This window comes from Trachypithecus francoisi, unplaced genomic scaffold (genome assembly GCF_009764315.1).
Source record: "Trachypithecus francoisi isolate TF-2019V2 unplaced genomic scaffold, Tfra_2.0 Lachesis_group15, whole genome shotgun sequence".
In the NCBI taxonomy this organism is placed as follows: Eukaryota; Metazoa; Chordata; class Mammalia; order Primates; family Cercopithecidae; genus Trachypithecus; species Trachypithecus francoisi.
In genome coordinates this window covers 113274051-113293260 of record NW_022681460.1, presented here as the reverse complement: position 1 = coordinate 113293260, position 19210 = coordinate 113274051, and the positions used below count along the sequence as shown (strand labels likewise).

The 19210-nt window shown below is 56.8% G+C and overlaps 1 protein-coding gene across 14 annotated transcripts in view; it reads left to right on the top strand.

Annotated features, from left to right (window-relative positions):
• MAPK8IP3 (mitogen-activated protein kinase 8 interacting protein 3) overlaps window positions 1-19210 on the top strand; it is a 63265-nt gene that overhangs the window by 36472 nt on the left and 7583 nt on the right. For 9 of the 14 annotated variants that reach the window (XM_033236216.1, XM_033236218.1, XM_033236206.1 and 6 more), the window contains 10 exons: window positions 1333-1579; window positions 2587-2689; window positions 3340-3458; window positions 13893-13904; window positions 14734-14751; window positions 15706-15763; window positions 16126-16278; window positions 16989-17070; window positions 18803-18933; window positions 19128-19184. In XM_033236216.1, coding sequence (XP_033092107.1) covers window positions 1333-1579; window positions 2587-2689; window positions 3340-3458; window positions 13893-13904; window positions 14734-14751; window positions 15706-15763; window positions 16126-16278; window positions 16989-17070; window positions 18803-18933; window positions 19128-19184 — 980 coding nt within the window. The remainder of the gene's footprint in view (window positions 1-1332; window positions 1580-2586; window positions 2690-3339; window positions 3459-13892; window positions 13905-14733; window positions 14752-15705; window positions 15764-16125; window positions 16279-16988; window positions 17071-18802; window positions 18934-19127; window positions 19185-19210) is intronic. The other 5 variants (XM_033236212.1, XM_033236207.1, XM_033236213.1 and 2 more) reach the window with 3 other exon arrangements.

Below are 19210 nucleotides of genomic sequence, written 5' to 3'. Positions count from 1 at the left end.
GGACTTTGCAAGCATCCCCTCGGGGCAGTCAGCCCAACTGAGAATGGCTACTATAGAGGAAGGTGTGTCATTTTGAGATTCCTTCTAGAAAAACTTAGGAGCCTGGTAGGTGAAGCAGAAATCTGTCCTCTGAGCGAGTGGCTGTGTCCAATACAGAGAGGCCCCGTGCCCTGAGCCTGGAGGTGACCAGAGAGGCCAGGCAGAGGCAGAGGTCAGAACTGGCCGTGACTTCTGGAAGTCCTGTCTGCCCTGGTCACTTAAAGGCCGGTATAAGTCGGCTGTGGAGAGGGCTGGACACCCCCTCGTCAGCTCCTCCCTGGGTGAGATCCTCAGCATTAGAGTCCCCCGCGGTGCACCCTCCGAGAAACCACGGGACCCTCCCCCCCAGCAGCTGTCTGGGACACACATACAGTAGCCACCACCAGGGTGCCTCTGATGCCTTGCCTCTTCCTGTACCTCAGGGAGGGCCAGGGGCCACGGGCAAGCTCTGCATGGGGGTGATCAGGTCAGCTAAGAGGAGAACGCTGGGGGCTCTTTTTCTTGGGCTGGTTCAGTATCTTTGTTAGGAAAGACCATTGGAAAGAATGTTCGCATTCCGTATTCATCACATAGAATGTGCTGCTCCCTAACGAGCTTCCTGAGGTAGACAGCTGGTTGCAGTTTCTCATAATCTGGGCTGCCCCCAGCCCCCAGAATATCTTCGTGGCGTCCCGTTCTGTGAGAAGGGGATTGCGGTTTCTTTGCGCTTGCGCTGCTGTTCAGGGCTGAGCTCTGGTCCAGTCCAGCCGCAGGGTCAGCACCTTATGGTCATTCCCTGGCCCTGACCTGAGCCCGGGGAGGAACATGGGGCAGGCACAGGTGGGCCCAGCCTCAAGCTCTTCAGCACAGCGATGGTGACCGGGCAGCGGTGGCGGCCTGACCAACCCTTCTTGGGTCCCGTCAGAGCCCTCTGCACTGCCTGGGCTAGACTTGTTTCTGAGCAGCCACAAGCTACAGGGGGCTGCCGCTGTATCCCCGGCAAGGCGCTGGCCCATTACAAGCAATTGTCCTGGGGAGGGCGCCAGTGGAAAGCCCCGTTCCAAGCCATTTCAGGAGAGTGGCACTGCTTCTGAGGAGCCAGAGGCAGCGGCCGGATGAGCAGAGCCACTCAGGAGTGAGTGGTGAGGCCCAGAAGGGTTAGCCTGGCGGGTGGCAGAGGAGCTCTGGCCCGCAGGGTGTTGAGCGAAGCAAAGTGCAAGGCATTGGTGTGCGGGGCCTCAGGCAGACACGCCAGAGCCGCAGGCCAGGGGCCCACACTGACTCGCTCTCCCTCCTCCCTGTGTTTGGCCCTAGTGTCCTCAGGATGAAATGTCCGAGTCAGGCCAGTCCTCAGCGGCCGCCACACCCAGCACCACAGGCACCAAGTCCAACACACCCACATCCTCTGTGCCCTCGGCCGCCGTCACACCCCTCAACGAGAGCCTGCAGCCCCTGGGGGACTATGGCGTGGGCTCCAAGAGCAGCAAGCGTGCCCGGGAGAAGCGCGACAGCCGTAACATGGAAGTCCAGGTCACCCAGGAGATGCGCAACGTCAGCATAGGTGGGCGCCCACCTGTGGGGCTCTGGGCTCCCTCGGGCAGGAGGCAGGGCTTGGTTTGGGTAAACGTGAAACAAACGCGCGAGGCAGGCAGTGCAGGCAGCAGAGACGGGTCCTCCCCGCCCGGAGGCTGGGCTCCCAGACCAAGGTGCTTGCAGGGCGGGTTCCTCCTGCGGCCACTCCTTGGCTTGTAGACACCACCTTCTCCCTGTGTCCTCAACGGTCATCCCCTGGGTGTGTCTGTGTCCTCCTCTGCAATTCCTATAAGGACACAACCCCATTGGATTAGAGCCACCACGTGACCTCATTTTAGCATAATCACCTCTTGAAAGGCCCGGCCACTAAATACAGTCATGCTAGGGGGTATCTATCAACATATGGATTTGGGGAGACACAACTAAGGCAGTAGCCTGCGTCACCCCACAGCACACAGCCCCACTAACCAGTAACCTGCGTCACCCCACAGCACACAGCCCCACTAACCAGTAACCTGCGTCACCCCACGGCACACAGCCCCACTAACCAGTAACCTGCGTCACCCCACGGCACACAGCCCCACTAACCAGTAACCTGCGTCACCCCACGGCACACAGCCCCACTAACCAGTAACCTGTGTCACCCCACGGCACACAGCCCCACTAACCAGTAACCTGCGTCACCCCACGGCACACAGCCCAGTAATGGAAAGAGAAGAGGGGAATGAGGGCTGAGAGGAGGTCCAGCCACTGACTTGCTTGGACGTGGGATCTCTGGGGACTGGGCTTACTGCTGACACTCCCATGCAGAGAGGCTGCTGCAACCCACCCCCCTCCAGCCCCTGCCTCAGACGCCCACTGTGCTGGGGTTCAACCTCTGTCCAGCCAGCCCGAGAAGAGCCGTTTGCTGATCATCCCCACCTGGCGATTGGTCCAGCTCCAGCCCACCAGACTCAGGTTCCAAGGGGAGCCATGAGCAGGGCAGAGGCTGCCAGACCCTCTCCTGACCCCAGGTGCCCCTGTGCTCTCCCGTAGGCATGGGCAGCAGTGACGAGTGGTCTGATGTTCAGGACATTATTGACTCCACTCCAGAGCTGGACATGTGTCCAGAGACCCGCCTGGACCGCACAGGAAGCAGGTACTGGTTCAGCCCAGGCTCTGGGGTCCTGGGGGTCAGTATTTATCCAAGTCGGTGTCTTTGGTGAAGGCTCCCTCTGCCACCATTGGGAGAACCATCAAGGCTGTGGCCTACCACCTCCTGTCCACCTCCTGTCCACCTCCTGACCACCTCCTGTCCACCTCCTGTCCACCTCCTGACCACCTCCTGTCCACCTCCTGTCCACCTCCTGTCCACCTCCTGACCACCTCCTGTCCACCTCCTGTCCACCTCCTGACCACCTCCTGACCACCTCCTGTCCACCTCCTGTCACCTCCTGTCCACCTCCTGACCACCTCCTGTCCACCTCCTGACCACCTCCTGTCCACCTCCTGTCCACCTCCTGACCGCCCCCTGTCCACCTCCTGACCACCTCCTGTCCACCTCCTGACCACCTCCTGTCCACCTCCTGTCCGCCTCCTGTCCACCTCCTGACCACCTCCTGTCCACCCCCTGTCCACCCCCTGTCCACCCCCTGTCCACCTCCTGACCACCTCCTGTCCACGCCTGGCCTGCACGGCAGTGTGGGCATTCATTGGGCATGGTGGGAGGTGTTGGAAGAGTCTGCAGACGCAGCCACTCCGGTCTCCCCACTGACTCTGCTCTCTATCCCAACCTATACATCCCAGCAGCCCAACCCAGGGCATTGTGAACAAAGCTTTTGGCATCAACACTGACTCCCTGTACCACGAGCTGTCGACGGCAGGGTCTGAGGTCATCGGGGATGTGGATGAAGGGGCTGACCTCCTAGGTAAGCGCAAGCCTCCCCGCCGCCTGCACAGTGCTGGGGCTTTCTGCTCTTGGTTTTGTTTGTAAGGAAAGGAAAGTCCTCTGTCAGCTATGAGCTAGGAACCTTCTTTTTTCCAGCTTGAGTTATATTTCATAGGTAATTGTCCCTCCATCTCCACAAGGGATTGGTTTCTGGACTGCCCCAAGGATACCAAAATCTGAGGCTTCTCAAGCCCCTGCTCGGACGTGGTGTAGTGTTTGCGCTCTCCGTGTACTCCAAGCCCCTGCTCGGATGTGGTCAGTGTTTGCACTCTCCGTGTACTCTAAGCCCCTGCTCTGACGTGGCGCGGTATCTGCGCTCTCCCGTGTACTCTAAGCCCCTGCTCTGACGTGGCGCGGTGTCTGCGCTCTCCCGTGTACTCTAAGCCCCTGCTCTGACGTGGCGCGGTGTCTGCGCTCTCCCGTGTACTCTAAGTCAGCTCTAGGTTGTGTTGTAGATGCTGTGTACGTAGTTGCTGTTGTTGTAGATGCTGTGTACGTAGTTGCTGTTATGCTGTGTTGTTTAGGAAATAATGACAGGAAAGAAGTGTACACATCCGTACAGACACGGCCACTGCAGGCCTGTACATTTTCCATGAGGCTGGCTGAACCCACAGATGCGGAACTCGTGGGCATCAAGCGTTGACTGTATCATCAAATTCACCCCCTTCAAGTGCACGGTTCGGTGGTTTATAGCATACTCACAGGTGGTGCAGCCACCCACACTATCTTAGTTTAGAATGTTCCGCCATCCCAAAAAGAAACCCATGTCTGTTAGCCTCGCCCCATCTTATGCACACACCCTCAGGGCTGTCGACTTTCCAGGAGGTTGGGAGGGTGCCTGCTTGCCTGCTCCGTGCCCATTAGCCTCGCCACACGCTCTAGGACCATCGACTTTGGAGGAGGTTGGGAGGGTGCCCACCTGCCCACTCCTCCGCAGACAGCCCTGGCTTCACCTCGGTACCACAGATCTACACCGAACCCTCTGTGCCTAGGTCTGTGGTGGCTGCAAACATCAGCGCTGCTTCCTGCCAGCACATGGAGTCTCCAGTACTCGCAGCATCTGCTGGCAGCTGAGCACTGGCCATGTGGCTCTGAGCCCCAGGCCTTCAGGCATGGCAGGTGGGCAGTAGGACAGCCCAGTCTATCCCCTTGCACGCGTCAGGGTCCGAGCCTTTCACCATGGCCTTGCTTCCCCCAGCCCGCGGGGTGAGAAGCTCCTGGATCCTAGGCTGCCTCCCAGTGTATTCCTGAGCTGATTGTCTTATCTGGGGCAGGGGGACCCCCAGGGAGCAGAGTAATGTGGGGTGCTGAGCACCAGCAGGGCCTCAGCCTGACAGGGAGGCCTGTCTCAGCCTGACTTGAGTCAGAAAGTGCCCCAGTAGAGGCCACATATAACATCATATTTACCATCTTAACCGAGTTGAAATGTTCAGTTCAGTAGTGTTGGGCACACTATACTCGATGGTGAAAGGCAGAATGCTCCCCTGAGATCAGGAGGAAGGCGAGGGGCACGCTTGGTGCTGTGAATTTTCTATGGAACTTTTCTCATGTGTTGCAAAAATATATATAAAAAATCCAAAGGAGATTAATCTTCAGAAAAATTCTGCTAAATAGGGGTAATCTCTTTTAATATTTTGATATCCTTCCACTCTACATAATTCAGATAATATGTATGTATTTATTTATTTATTTATATTATTTTTATTTTTTGAGACAGAGTCTCACTCTGTCACCCAGGCTGGAATGCAGTGGCACGATCTCGGCTCACTGCAACCTCCACCTCCTGGGTTCACGCCATTCTCCTGCCTCAGCCTCCCAAGTATCTGGAATTAAAGACGCCCACTACCATGCCTGGATAATTTTTGTATTTTTAGTGCAGACGGGGTTTCACGATATTTACCAGGCTGGTCTGGAACTCCTGATCTCAGGTGATCCACCTGCCTCGGGCACCCAAAGTGCTGGGATTACAGGCATGAGCCACCATGCCCGGCCAATAATGTATATTTTTTAGCTGTCTTTTTATTTTTTGAGAAAATGATATATGCTTATAGTAACGTTTAAATAATATCAGAAAATGCCAAGAACCAGAGGGAACGCCCCCACCACGCTATGATGATTTCTTTTATTTTTTTTTTTTTTGAGACGGAGTCTCATTCTGTGGCCAAGGCTGGAGTGCAGTGGCATGATCTCGGCTCACTGCAACCTCTACCTCCCGGGTTTAAGCGATTCCCCTGGCCTCAGCCTCCTAAGTAGCTGGGATTACAGGCACCTGCCACCATGCCCAGGTAATTTTTGTATTTTTAGTACAGACAGGGTTTCACCTTCTTGGTCAGGCTGGTTTCCGATCTCCTGACCTCGTGATCACCCGCCTCAGCCTCCCAAAGTGCTGGGATTACAGGTGTGAGCCACCGCGCCCGGATGATTGTTGTAATGTCTTGATGACACCCTACCAGGCACCATGGCCCTCAGACGTATGACACACGTGTACGTGGAACACACAGTGTCAGGTTGCAGCTGCTCTTCTCATTGTGGGCAGTATTCTTATTTCCGTGGGTGGCAGCACTGACAGGCACGGCCACCGTTGGTCCTTACTGCAGCGTCAAGCTGTCCCTCTGTTAGTGTCCCCATTTGTAGATGAAGAAACTGAGGCCGGGCACGGTGGCTCACACCTGTAATCCCAGCACTTCGGGAGGCCAAGGCAGGTGGATCATTTGAGGTCAGGAGTTTGAGACCAGCCTGGCCAACATGGTAAAACCCGTCTCTACTAAAAATACAAAAAACAAATTAGCTGGGCGTGGTGGTGGGCTCCTATAATCCCAGCTACTTGGGAGGCTGAGGCAGAAGAATCGTTTGAACCCAGGAAGCAGAGATTGCAGTGAGCCGAGATCACGCCATTGCACTCCAGCCTGGGTGACAGAGAGAGGGACTCTGTCTCAAAAAAACACTGAGGTCAGGGAGGGTGAGATGACGGTGAGAGCTCGGACTTGAACGCAGGCCCGACCCAGACAGGCCCGACCCAGAACAGCAGCCCGAACTCCGAGCCAGGTCTGTGCTGTTCGGTAGCTCCACTGAGATGAGATTCCGCACTATGTAATTAATTCCCTTACGGTGTACAGTCCGATGGGTCTTAGCACGCTCGGTGTTTAAAGTCACATCATTTTCACCCCCAAAAGGAAACCCTGTGACTATTAGCAGTCACTTTGTCTCCCCTCCTCCCCAGCCACAGGCAAACACACATCCACGTTCTGTCTCTGTAGATTTGCCTGTTTCAGGCATTTCACAGAAATGGGCCTTTTCTGCCTGGCTTCTTTAACTTTGCGTCACGTCTTCAAGGTCCATCCCGGCTGCAGTGTGTCAGGGCTTCCCGGCTTTTCATTGCTGAGTAGCGCCCGTCGCATGGACGGGCCACACTGTGCTCCTCTGTTGGCCCTGATGAGCCCCTGCTTGGTGCTTTCCACCTTGGGGGCTGTGAATCCTGCTCCAGCCACATTCTGACCCCCGCCCGGCTCCAAGAGATGACCAGGATTGGCAGCTTCCTCACTAGCCAGGGACTCTGTGGCCTGCACATCAGCCCACCCTCTTTGCTGTGGTACCCTGTGCTCAGCCCGTGGCCTTTGTGCTGCCTCACCCTGCTGCACAGCCACCCCCTGCAGCACCCACCTAGAGGGCACTGGCCAGGAGCCTGCTTTCCCATGAGACCCTGGCGCGGTCCTTTTCTCGTACCACGATGGAGGCCATGAGTCACTGTGCGTTCCATGCTCCCTGTGCACTCTGGGCTCTGCCACCCTACTCTTCAGGGTGCTGGTCGTCGGGGCACCGCCGAGGTCAGGCTGGCATGAGAGCCTGCTCTTGGGAGTAACAGACCTTTTGGTGCCTTTCCAGAGCCTTAAACATAATGTGTATAAGAAAGGCAGGGAGGCCAGGCGCAGTCGCTCACACCTGTAATCCCATAGCTTTGGGAGGCCAAGGCAGGAGGATCACTTGTGCCTAGGAGTTCAAGACCAGCCTGGTCAATATAGCGAGACCTCGTCTCTACAAAACATTTTATAAAAAATTAGGCAGGCATGGTGGTGTGCACCTGTAAGTCGCAGCTACTTGGGAAGCTGAAGTGGGAAGATCACTTCAGCCTGGGAGGTTGAGGCTGCAGTGAGCTGTGAGCACACCACTGCACTCCAGCCTGGGCGACAGAGTGAGACAGGAAAAGAAAAAGTCAGGCAGTCCTGAGGAGTGGGGACCTCCTGCTGCTGCAATCTGTTGATGGAACATTTTTGAAACAGAGGAGCCTGCTCTCTGGCAACCAGGATGGACGAACGAGCGGGGACCTGTGCCCTCTGCCCTAATCAGCTTGCCCGGGGGCTTGCCCCATGTCCAGCTCAGCTGCAGAACGGGCACGAACTCCTGAAGACAGCAGGGAAAGGAGTATGCCCTCGTGAGGCTGCCAAGCAGGGGAGAGCCTGGAACCTGCACGGATCTGGGAAAGAGCGTCATTTCAGAAACACATCGCTTTGCACGTGACGGAAGGGTGCTTCTGCCGAAAGTCAGCAGGTGGCGAGCCATGTCCCTCCGTCCAGTGCCTACGCTGGCGGCCCTGCGCCTCTCTCAGCATTTTTACTCTGAATTCCTTTGGTGATGGAGAAATAAAAAGAGCCCATGTTGGGCATCTGTTGTATTCCATCGAATCTGAGACAACACCCATTTTAAGACTTTTTTTTTTTTTTTTTTTTTCCTATACAGGTGGGCCGTTGCTATGTTGCCAGGGCTGGTCTCACACTCCTAGGCTCAAGTGATCCTCCCACTTTGGCCTCCTAAATCATGCTGGGATTACAGGTGTGAGCCACCGCACCCAGCCCACATACCATTATTATTATTATTATTATTATTATTATTATTATTATTATTTTTGAGATGGAGTCTGGCTCTGTCGCCCAGGCTAGAGTGCGGTGGTGTGATCTTGGCTCACTGCAAGCTCCACCTGCTGGGTTCATGCCATTCTCCTGCCTCAGCCTCCTGAGTAGCTGGGACCACAGGCACCCGCCACCACACCCGGCTAATTTTTTGTATTTTTTAGTAGAGACGGGGTTTCAACGTGTTGGCCACGATGGTCTCGATCTCCTGACCTTGTGATCCACCCGCCTCAACCTCCCAAAGTGCTGGGATTACAGGCGTGAGCCACCGCGCCCAGCCCCACATACCATTATTTTAGGAATCTTCAAGAAAGAAAAAAACTGCTGCAAGTTAAACTATAATGTGACAGTGATTGTTTAAAACCCACCGACATTTCAGAAATGTTAACACAGGAAAAAATGTATGTCTTAGAATGGCATAATAGGACCGGCTGGGCGCAGTGGCTTACACCTGTAATCCCAGCACTCTGGGAGGCCGAGGCGGGTGGGTCACGAGGTCGAGGTGGGTGGGAGTTCGAGACAAGCCTGGCCAAGATGGTGAAACCCCATCTCTACTAAAAATACAAAAAAAATTACCAGGCACCGTGGCAGGCACCTGTAATCCCAGCTACTCAGGAGGCTGAGGCAGGAGAATTGCTTAAACCTAGGAGGCTGGCCGGGCGCGGTGGGCTCAAGCCTGTAATCCCAGCACTTTGGGAGGCCGAGACGGGCGGATCACAAGGTCAGGAGATCGAGACCATCCTGGCTAACACGGTGAAACCCCGTCTCTATTAAAAATATAAAAAACTAGCCGGGCGAGGTGGCGGCGCCTGTAGTCCCAGCTACTCGGGAGGCTGAGGCAGGAGAATGGCGTGAACCCGGGAGGCGGAGCTTGCAGTGAGCTGAGATCCGGCCACTGCACTCCAGCCTGGGTGACAGAGCGAGACTCCGTCTCAAAAAAAAAAAACCTAGGAGGCAAAGGTTGCAGTGAGCCAAGATGGCACCACTACACTGCAGCCTGGGCAACAAGTGTGAAACTCTGTCTTAAAAAAAAAAAAAAACGGCGTAATAGGGAGTAAGGGAATTAATACTCACTGAGCACATGGCTGGTGCTGGGAGCTGTACCAGCTATTACCACACTACCTGGTGGGAATTTTACAGCAAATATGCACTGAGGAACTTATTTTTCTGTTTTACAAATGACTAACAGAGAAGTTATACTACGTGCCTTGCATTGCTGAACTGGAATCTGGAATCTGCACAGCTGATCTTTCTCTCCGCTCTGCTCTGCACGGACGAGGCAGCCCTGAGGAGAGATTCCACCGACGTAGTAGCCAGACATAGAAACTGTCCACAGATAGGCTGGGCGCGGTGGCTCACGCCTGTCATCCCAGCACTTTGGGAGGCCAAGGCGGGCGGATCACAAGGTCAGGAGTTCAAGACCACCCTGGCCAACATGGTGAAACCTGTCTCTACTAAAAATACAAAAATTACCCGGGCGTGGTGGCAGGCTCTGTAGTCCCAGCTCCTCAGGAGGCTAAGGCAGGAGAATCGCTTGAACCTGGGAGATGAAGGTTGCAGTGAGCTGAGATCATGCCACTGCACTCCAGAGTGAGACTCCATCTCAGAAAAAGAGGAAGAAAATATCCACAAATAACCTTGAGAAAAGACAAGCCTGTGTAAGATTCGGAAGCACCACTGAAGGACAGAAAAGAAGCCGTACGCGCAGAGGGTGATGCCACATGCCCAGACCCGAAGACACGCCCTGTGAGCTGTCTGCTGACGTCACAGGCAGCCCACCGTTCCCACGGGAATCCATTCATTACCAGTAAAAATACCCCCATGCTTGTTGGAGATTTTTCTGGAACTCTATGAATGGATCTGAAGTTGGTCCAGTAGAGGAAACATGTGAGAATATTCCAGAAAATATGGGGAGAGAACAAGCTTGCAGGATTCCACATAAAACTGTGGCAGTTGAGGCAGGCAGCAACAAACCTGCGATACGAGTTCATGAGTTCAGGACCAAGAGCTAAGACAGACCTGGAGCCATGGGGAATCCACCTATGTATGACAAGTGTGGCATCTCAAACCGTGGAAAATGGGCGGATGAGTCAGTAAACATACTGCCTTAGTTGCTGCTTGTGTACAATGAAGTCTAAGCCTAACCTCCCCGTAAAGAGCAGTGATTTCCAGGTGGATTAAAGATCTAAGCACACAATTACGAGGACAACAGAATGGAGCCAGGCGTGCTCCCACCTGTGGTCCCAGCTACTTGGGAGTCTGAGGTGGGAGGATCACTTGAGCCTGGGAGTTCAAGGATATTGTGAGCCATGATTGCACCACTGTACTTCAGCGTGGGGGACAGAGCAAGAGCCTGTCTCAGAAAAATAAGAATGTCAACAAAGGATAGTAGAACTGGAAAAGGGGCCAGGCGCGGTGGCTCACGCCCGTAATCCCAGCACTTTGGGAGGCTGAGGCGGTCAAGAGATCGAAACTATCTTGGCCAACGTGGTGAAACCCCGTTTCTACTAGAAATTAAAAAAAAAAAAAAATTAGCTGAGCGTGGTGGCAAGTGCCTGTAATCTCAGCTACTCGGGAGTCTGAGGCAGGAGAATTGCATGAACCCAGGTGGCGGAAGTTGTAGTGAGCTGAGATCGTGCCACTGCACTCCAGCCTGGGTGACAGAGCAAGACTCTGTCTTAAAAAAAAAAAAAAGAAGAAGAAGAAGAAGGAGAAGGAGAAGGAAAAGGAGAAGGACAGAAAAAATAACTGGAAAAGGCTATTGGAGAATATTTTCATAATCTGAGCCCCTCTATGTGACCAAAGCCATAAAGGAAAATAATGACAACTGTGGCTAATGATGGAGACATCATTAAAATTAAAATAAAGGCCTGCATGGTGACACACACCTGTAATCCCAGCACTTTGGGAAGCTAAGGCAGGAGGATCACTTGAGCTCAGGAATTCAAGACCAGCCTGGGCAACATAGGGAGACCCCCTCTCTACAAAAACATACAAAAATTAGCCGGGCATTGTGGTGCACACATGTAGCAGCCACAAGCTCAAGTTGAGTTTAGTGTGTAGCCTGAGAATCATGCCATCCACTCAGGAGGCTGAGGCGGGAGGAACGGGAGTCGTGATCGCACCACTGCACTCCAGCCTGGGCAACAGAGCAAGTCCTTGACGATTAAAAAAAGAAAGAAAAGAAGCCAAGTACAATAGGAATTGTCAGAAGATAAAGTAGGAAATTTGGCCGGCCCACGCCTGTCATCCCAGCACTTTGGGAGGCCGAGGCGGGCGGATCACGAGGTCAAGAGATCGAGACCATCCTGGCCTACATGGTGAAACCCCGTCTCTACTAAAAATACAAAAATTCCCCAGCCATGGTGGTGCATGCCTGTAGTCCCAGCTACTCAGAAGACTAAGGCAGGAGAATCACTTGAACCTGGGAGGTGGAGGTTGCAGTGAGCCGAGATCACGCCATTGCACTCCAGCCTGGTGAAAGAGTGAGACTCTCAAAAAAAAAAAAAAAGAAAGAAAGAAAAAAGAAAAAGGACATTTACAGGCTATACCAATAAACATCTGAAAAGATGCTCAATTTCAGAAATAATAAAGAAATAAAGAGAAAATCAAGAAAATTTTTCCCTAAAGGATTGAAAATAAGACAATCGAGGCTGTCTAGGGTGCAGCAGGTGCTGCCCTACACGCCAGCCAGAGGTGATGGGTGCAGCCCCACCGAGCACTGGCAGGTGGCAGTGGCGATGCAGCAGCAGCTGGAGGTGCAGCCTTCGAGGGAGCAGTCGGGCAGTCACAGGGCTGAAAAGTACCTCAAGCCCACACACAGGGACACCAAGTCTCGGGGGAACAGGCAGTGATAGATGATGAGATATTCCCATAGAGAAACACGACAGGGCATTAAAAGCAACCAGGCCGGGGCGGGGGTGGCTCATGCCTGCCGAGGCAGGCGGATTATTTGAGCTCAGGAGTTCGAGACCAGCCCGGGCCACATGGTGAAACCGCATCTCTACCAAATACTTAGCTGGGCGTGGTGGTGCGCACCTGTGGCCCCAGCTACTTGGGAGGCTCCTGGGGAGGACTGCTTCAGCCTGGGAGGTGAAGGTTGCAGTGAGCCGAGATCGTGCCACTTCACTCCAACGTGGGTGACAGAGCAAGACCCCATCTAAAAAAAAAAAAAAAAAAAGGAACCAGGGTCAGGCACGGTGGCTCACACCCATAATCCCAGCACTTTTGGAGGCCAAGGTGGGCAGATTGCTTGAGCTCAGGACTTGAAGACCAGCCTGGGCAACATAGTGAGATCTCATTTCTACTGAAAAACAAAACAAAACAAAAAAACACACACACCATGGTTAGCCGGGCGTGGTGGCATGCTCTTGTAGACCCAGCTACTCAGGAGGCTGAGGTGGGAGGACCTCTTGAGCCTGGGAGGTCGACATTGCAGTGAGCTAGGATAGTGCCACTGCACTCCAGCCTGAGCAACAAAGTGAGACCCCGTCTCAAAAAATAAAGGCAACCAGGAGCCTCAGCACAGGAGTGTCCCATGACATGGCTGAGTGGAACACAGGAATGTGTTCCCGGAGAGATGGAAAACGCGGTCCCGATTTTGTTCTTTGAAGCCTGTTGCTTATCTAGAAGGAGACCTGAGAGGAGAATATTGGCCGTTAGCAGCGGCTGCCCTGAGAAGCCGAGATGAGAGAAGGACATCTGCCCTTTGACTGGAAATTGCCTTATTATTGGAATTCCTATAACAAACAACCCTTTTGTCATCCAGATCAAGTGACTTTTTCATGCCATTCTCCTTTCTATGTGAAATAACCAAATAGAGCAGAACCGCGTCCTCACCTCTGCTGGTGTTTCCCGCAGAGCGTTTCCCTCACCAGCCTCCCGTGCAGGGCGGGGGCCAGGACTCAGTGAGGATGCCCCGCCCGCCTCATGCTCCCCACCCCTCCTCTGCTTTCTGGCGTGTTCTCTCCGCCCTCCACAGTGGGGCCCTTGCTCCCGTTGTTTTCAGTCATCCTTCACCGAGGTCCTGCCCTACCCGGGCTGACCCAGGAGCCTAGGAGTCCAGCTCCAGGCCTGCGTCTGCGTTGTCTCCCATGCCACTCTCTCCCTCGCCCACGCTGGGGGGCTTTTGGAGGCTGGGCACCTGCCACACCCTGCCACACACACACTCCTCTTCACAGGCCTGCATCATGGGGGCTGCAGGGGGCCTGCCCTCCTGATGGGTGATGGGAGCCGAGGGGAGCAGGCTTTAGGGTCAGGGGTCAGCAACGCAGGCCTGGGCTGGACCACGGCGCCTGGGCCCCGTTCCCTGCAGGCTTCTGCCCGGGGGCACAGGGCATCCAGACCTGCTGGAGGCTGCACCTGTTCTCTCCTGCCCTGCAACATGGGAGTGGCCGAAGCATTGCTGGGTTTTCTGCAATAAGCATTTCTTTATTTTGTTGTGTTCCAGTCACTAATTGACCTTTGTCCCTTCCTCCCCCTGCCTCTTTGTGCCTCGCTGGACACGCCAGGGGAGTTCTCGGGTGAGTCTCTCTCCTGTCTCCCGTCTGTGTGGGGGTGGGAGTGGGTGGACGGGGGATGCCCCGAGCTCTCCCGTCACCATGGCTGTGTGGACGGCCCCCCACGTCGTCGCAGTGCCTGTGCTTCTGCTCGCAGCCACCGCCGCTCGGAAGCTTGTTCAGTTTGCTCCACCAGCCACTTGACAATGACCTGGATATCCAAACCCCCCTGCCTGAAGAGTCCCCCGCGGGCCATTTCTGAAGGCCCTGCAGAGCCCTGAGACACGCACAGCAGTGATGGGACATGGCCAAGGCCAGCTCTGGGGCCTCCCCTGCTGTCAGGCACACCATAGAAGTCAGGGGTCCTTGAGGCCCCTACCAAGCCCAGCCCGGGGCCCCCTCCCCACCTGGGTGGACAGGTTGAGTCCTGCTCTCTGGCTGCACAGCAGGAGGCTCCAAGGCCCCACCCAGAGTGGGATGGACCACCCAGAGGCTGTCCAGGTACAGCCCCCCCAGCCTCCAGGCACAGCCTGTTCCCACAGGGGTGCCTTCCGTCCTCAGCCCCACCCAGCCCAGCATTTGGGGTGAGCTGTTAGCTGCCTGCCCCACAGGTGACGTTGGCCTGGTAGTCTTCATGTAACCCCAAGGATAAACTTTCCAGAAGGAGTAGCTGGCTCCATCCCATCTCCTGCCCTCTAACTCCCTCCTGCACCCACCCTAACCCAGCAGACCCAGCTCTGAATTCCTCCCAGCCTGCTGTCCACACGGGCTTAACGCGCTTCTCTTCTCTCCCTTTCTCCCTCTCCTCCCGCCCTGGTTGCCCATCTCCTGTGGGACGGGGACGGCTCCCTAGTGCGCGATGATTTCTTTGGTAAGGCTGAGGCCCCGCTCCAGCGCGCGTCGCTCCTCCACCCCCACATGGTCTCCTGCTTCATGAGCTGTTTGCTTTGTTCTGCATGATGGGGACAGTGTTGGGGCTGCCAGGGTCGGGGGGGCAGCCCTGGGTGAAGCTCGCTCTGTCCAGGCTGCCTCTGGGCTGTGGGAGGTGGCAACTTCCACCAAGAGACAGACTTGAAGGCCCGAGGAGGGCAGCCCCAGCCTCTCTGAACCCCCACAAGTGCAGGGCAGGGGAGGAAGGCCCATGTTTGAGGCAAGGGAGGTTATAATAGAGACAGCAGGCAGGACCCCTGAGCCCAGGCACAGAGGCGTGTGATGCTGTTTCATGACTGCGTAGACAGTGGGGGAGTGTGTGGGAGGGCAGGACCTTGGAGTTTCTTTCCATCCTTTTGGGGTTTCCGGGGCATGTTTGCAGGGAGCTCAGTTCAGGTCCACTTGGGGCCTGGTGGTAGAGGAGCCATCAGTCCTGCCAGGGAGCCAGGGAGCCCTGTCCTCACAGCCGCGCCCCATCGCTGCATCCTAGCCCTGCTGGCCCTGCCGTGAGGGCCAGGCCTCTCCTCGCCCACCAGTCCCCTCACTGCAGCTCCAACATCACTCGCCTGAGGGTGGTGGCTCTGAGAGGGCCTGCCTGGTGACGGACCTGCTGGGGGCTCTGAGGTGGTGGCACAGCGGCCATTCAGGGGCCTGCATCAGGCCAGCCGGCCGGTGACGTTGGTTGGACACAGGAACCACCCCAGGCCTGGGAACCTGTTCTGTGCGCAGACTGGGCCCGGCACGAGCCCCGCCCTTCATGGCCCCTGCTCCCTGAATATCGGGTGTCACCCCCAGCCAGCTACCCTCTTCAGAAGCGTTGCCCTGAGGCAGGTGCGGCAGCATCAGGGTCCTATCTTGAAGGGCATAGGTGAAACCTCCACACCTTCTGTTTCAGGAATGGGCAAAGAAGTGGGGAATCTGCTACTGGAAAACTCACAACTTCTAGAAACCAAGTAAGAGTGCCCTTCTCCTGTGTGGTGGGGCTGAGGCAGCCCTCCTCACCAGGGCTGGAGAGTGAGCTGGGCCAGAGGGCGCCTGGGGGAGGACCTGACTCCAACGCCAGCAGCTGTCCTCATCTCGGGCGGGAGGAGCTTGGAGCAGGGCTCCGCCTGGTTTCTTTAGGAAGCTTATCTCCAGGAGCCTCTAACGAGGGTGACTATAGAGTTTAGCTCAGATGGGGATGGGTCTCCCATTCAGCCACCTTCTTGACCAGGCTGTGCCTTCTCCAGGGCAGAAGTGCAGGCGCCCCGGGAAGGCCCCTTCACATACCCGTATGCCGCCCTCGCAGCGCTCCCATCTTTCTGCTTTTTCAAAGAAATGCCTTGAACGTGGTGAAGAATGACCTGATTGCCAAGGTCGACCAGCTGTCTGGGGAGCAGGAGGTGCTGAGGGGCGAGCTGGAGGCTGCCAAGCAGGCCAAAGTCAAGCTGGAAAACCGCATCAAGGAGCTGGAAGAGGAACTGAAAAGGTGAGGGTGGGGCATGGAAAGCTGGTCACAGAGGGACCCCAGCCTCAGGGTTCCGGAGTGGCTGCCTCCTCCAGTGCCTGCTCTCCAACCCGAGTGGCTTTGTGCACAGCCTGCCTACCCAGCTCCAGCTCACAGCCACTCCACCCCAACCAGCCGAGTGGGGCCGTGGTCTCCTCCTGAGCCTCCTACAGCGCACACTGGGCCTGTCTCATGTGTTCCTTCCCAGCACAGCATCATGCGGGGCTCGGCTGCAGCTCCCACCATCCTACTCCTCCAGCCCTTTGATCAGCCAAGGTTTGGCCGCGGTCCCTAGAGAGCTGTATGTTGGGGCTCCAGCCCTTCTCTGATGGGCAGAGGACATGTGGGGGCCCCGAGACCATGCCTCTGTCCAAGAAGGGACCCAGATCTGCTCTGGGTTTGCCAAGCCAGGGCCACTGTGCTTCACCCTCCTCTGCATCCCCGGGCAGCCAGGATGGAAGGCTGGGCTTCAGGGTACTTGTGCAGCAGTGGCGCAGGGCCACCTGCCCCCAGGGAACCGGCAGAAGCGTTCAGGGCCCTGAACCAGATAGCTGCTGCAGGGGTCCCTGTGGGGAGAGCTCCCAGCCTTGCACAGAGACAAGGACATAAGTTCGGGGCGGGCACTGCCCACTGTGTGTTCCGGAGGCCCCTGGGAGGTCCTCACCCTCCCTACCTCCTTCCCTTTCCTGCAGAGTGAAGTCCGAGGCCATCATTGCCCGCCGTGAACCCAAAGAAGAGGCGGAGGATGTAAGCAGCTATCTCTGTACAGAATCGGTACATCCACTCTTCACTCTTCACAGGCGGGGCGGCCACCATCCACAGGCGGGGCGGCCACCATCCAGCATCCACGGGCGGGGCGGCCACCATCCAGCATCCACGGGCGGGGCGGCCACCACCCAGCATCCACGGGCGGGGCGGCCACCACCCAGCATCCACGGGCGGGGCGGCCACCACCCAGCATCCACGGCGGGGCGGCCACCACCCAGCATCCACGGGCGGGGCGGCCACCACCCACCATCCACGGGCGGGGCGGCCACCACCCAGCATCCACGGGCGGGGCGGCCACCATCCAGCATCCACGGGCGGGGCGGCCACCATCCACCATCCACGGGTGGGGCGGCCACCATCCAGCATTCACGGGTGGGGCGGCCACCATCCAGCATTCACGAGCGGTACATGTCACTGTTCACACACGGTATATCCTACTATTCACACTCAGGGCATGGGCATGGGGGCAGCTCCCGGGGACTCACCAGCCCTCTGTCTCTGTACAGAATCAGTATAGCCCACTATTCACATGCAGGACTGGGGGCACGGGCAGGGGGCCCAGGCAGGCTCCTGGGGACTCGCCTGCTCTTCTGGGCTGACAGCTCTCCCACCTCTCCTGGGTGACACCTGACCCCAACGGCATCATCTGCCGCCCCACTCCCGAGACCACATAGAATCAGAACCAGGCCCTTGGGCAGGACCACAGCCCTGGCAGGACGCCGGGTCACCTGTCAGCACCCAAGTCCTGGTGCATGCCTTTTGTATGGTCATAAGTGGGTCTCCCTGGCTTCGCAGCCTGGCCAGTGCTCCAAGTCAGTCACCTGCTGTCCCCTTTTCAGGACCTACCCCACCCCTGAGGAGCCCGGGAGGCCCTCGGGCAAGCTCTCTGCTGCCTGGGCGTTGCCAGCCCTCCCCTTTAGAACCACTACCCCCTCCAGGGGACAGACTAGAGGGAGCACTGCCTGTCAGTTGGCCACTGGCCTCCTTCCTTAAGGAGAGCAGGCCCGGCCCCAGGGCGGATGCTGGCCTCACCTGCACTAGCTCAGTCACCTGGGCGCCGTGGTGACGATAAAGTGAGGTTGTATGTCTCGGGTCATCCCGTACACCCCGCACTCCCCACGTTCTAGGAGAAACACAAGTAGAAAGCGAGTCATGTCCCCCCTACAGCCCCTCCTGCATGAGCCGAGGGTGCCACCGGTCCTGGGCCTCTGCCCCTTGTCACGGCCTGAGGCTGGACGTGCACCTGCAAGCACAGAGTGCTGAGTGCCAGGGCCCTGTGGGGACTCGCACTTCCTTACTCCCTGGCAGCTCTGCTGAGCAGCCCTGTGTAGGGGAGCAGACCACAGACCCCACATGGGTCTGTCAGAACCCAAAGTGTTCAGCCGGCTGGACCCTTCCTAGAGCGCCCCATCTACTCATTTCACACTGGAGTAGTCCCACCTGCACCTCACCTGAGGCATTTGGGGCCTCCACGGAAATGCAGGGAAAGTCACCCACATCGTGCCTCTCACGCGTGTCATGGCAGCCCTGGCAGGGTCAGGCTGACTCCGGGTTCCCCTCCCCCCTTGCTGACACCCCTCCACACCACTTCTTGCCCGAGGATCTGCAGGAAATTGCTACTGAGATCCACCTATAGCTGGAGGCCACGACCCTGCCCCGGTGGAGGCACCCCAGGAGGAAGCAGGTGTGACGCGGCCTCCAAGGGCTGATTGAGCCTCTGTGCCTCTCTCCTCCACAGGACAAAATCCCCATGGCCCAGCGCCGCCGCTTCACGCGGGTAGAGATGGCCCGTGTGCTCATGGAGCGGAACCAGTACAAGGAGCGGCTGATGGAGCTGCAGGAGGCCGTGCGGTGGACCGAGATGATCAGGTGGGAGTTGCGGCCGCCCCAGGAAGGGCTGTGGGGTCATCTCTGATGGCAGAACTGCGGCTCCCTCCTCGGCACCTCCCTGTCTTCTGGGGGGACTGAAGTGTGCTGAGTGCTTCCTGGTGGGAGCCCAGAGAGTGCCAGGCAAGGGAGGCGTGAGGGTGCTAGCAGGCTGCTCCCTATGCCCTCCCCCGCAGAGCGTCCCGAGAGCACCCATCCGTCCAGGAGAAGAAGAAGTCCACCATCTGGCAGTTGTAAGCTGGGGGCCCCCAGGGGGTGT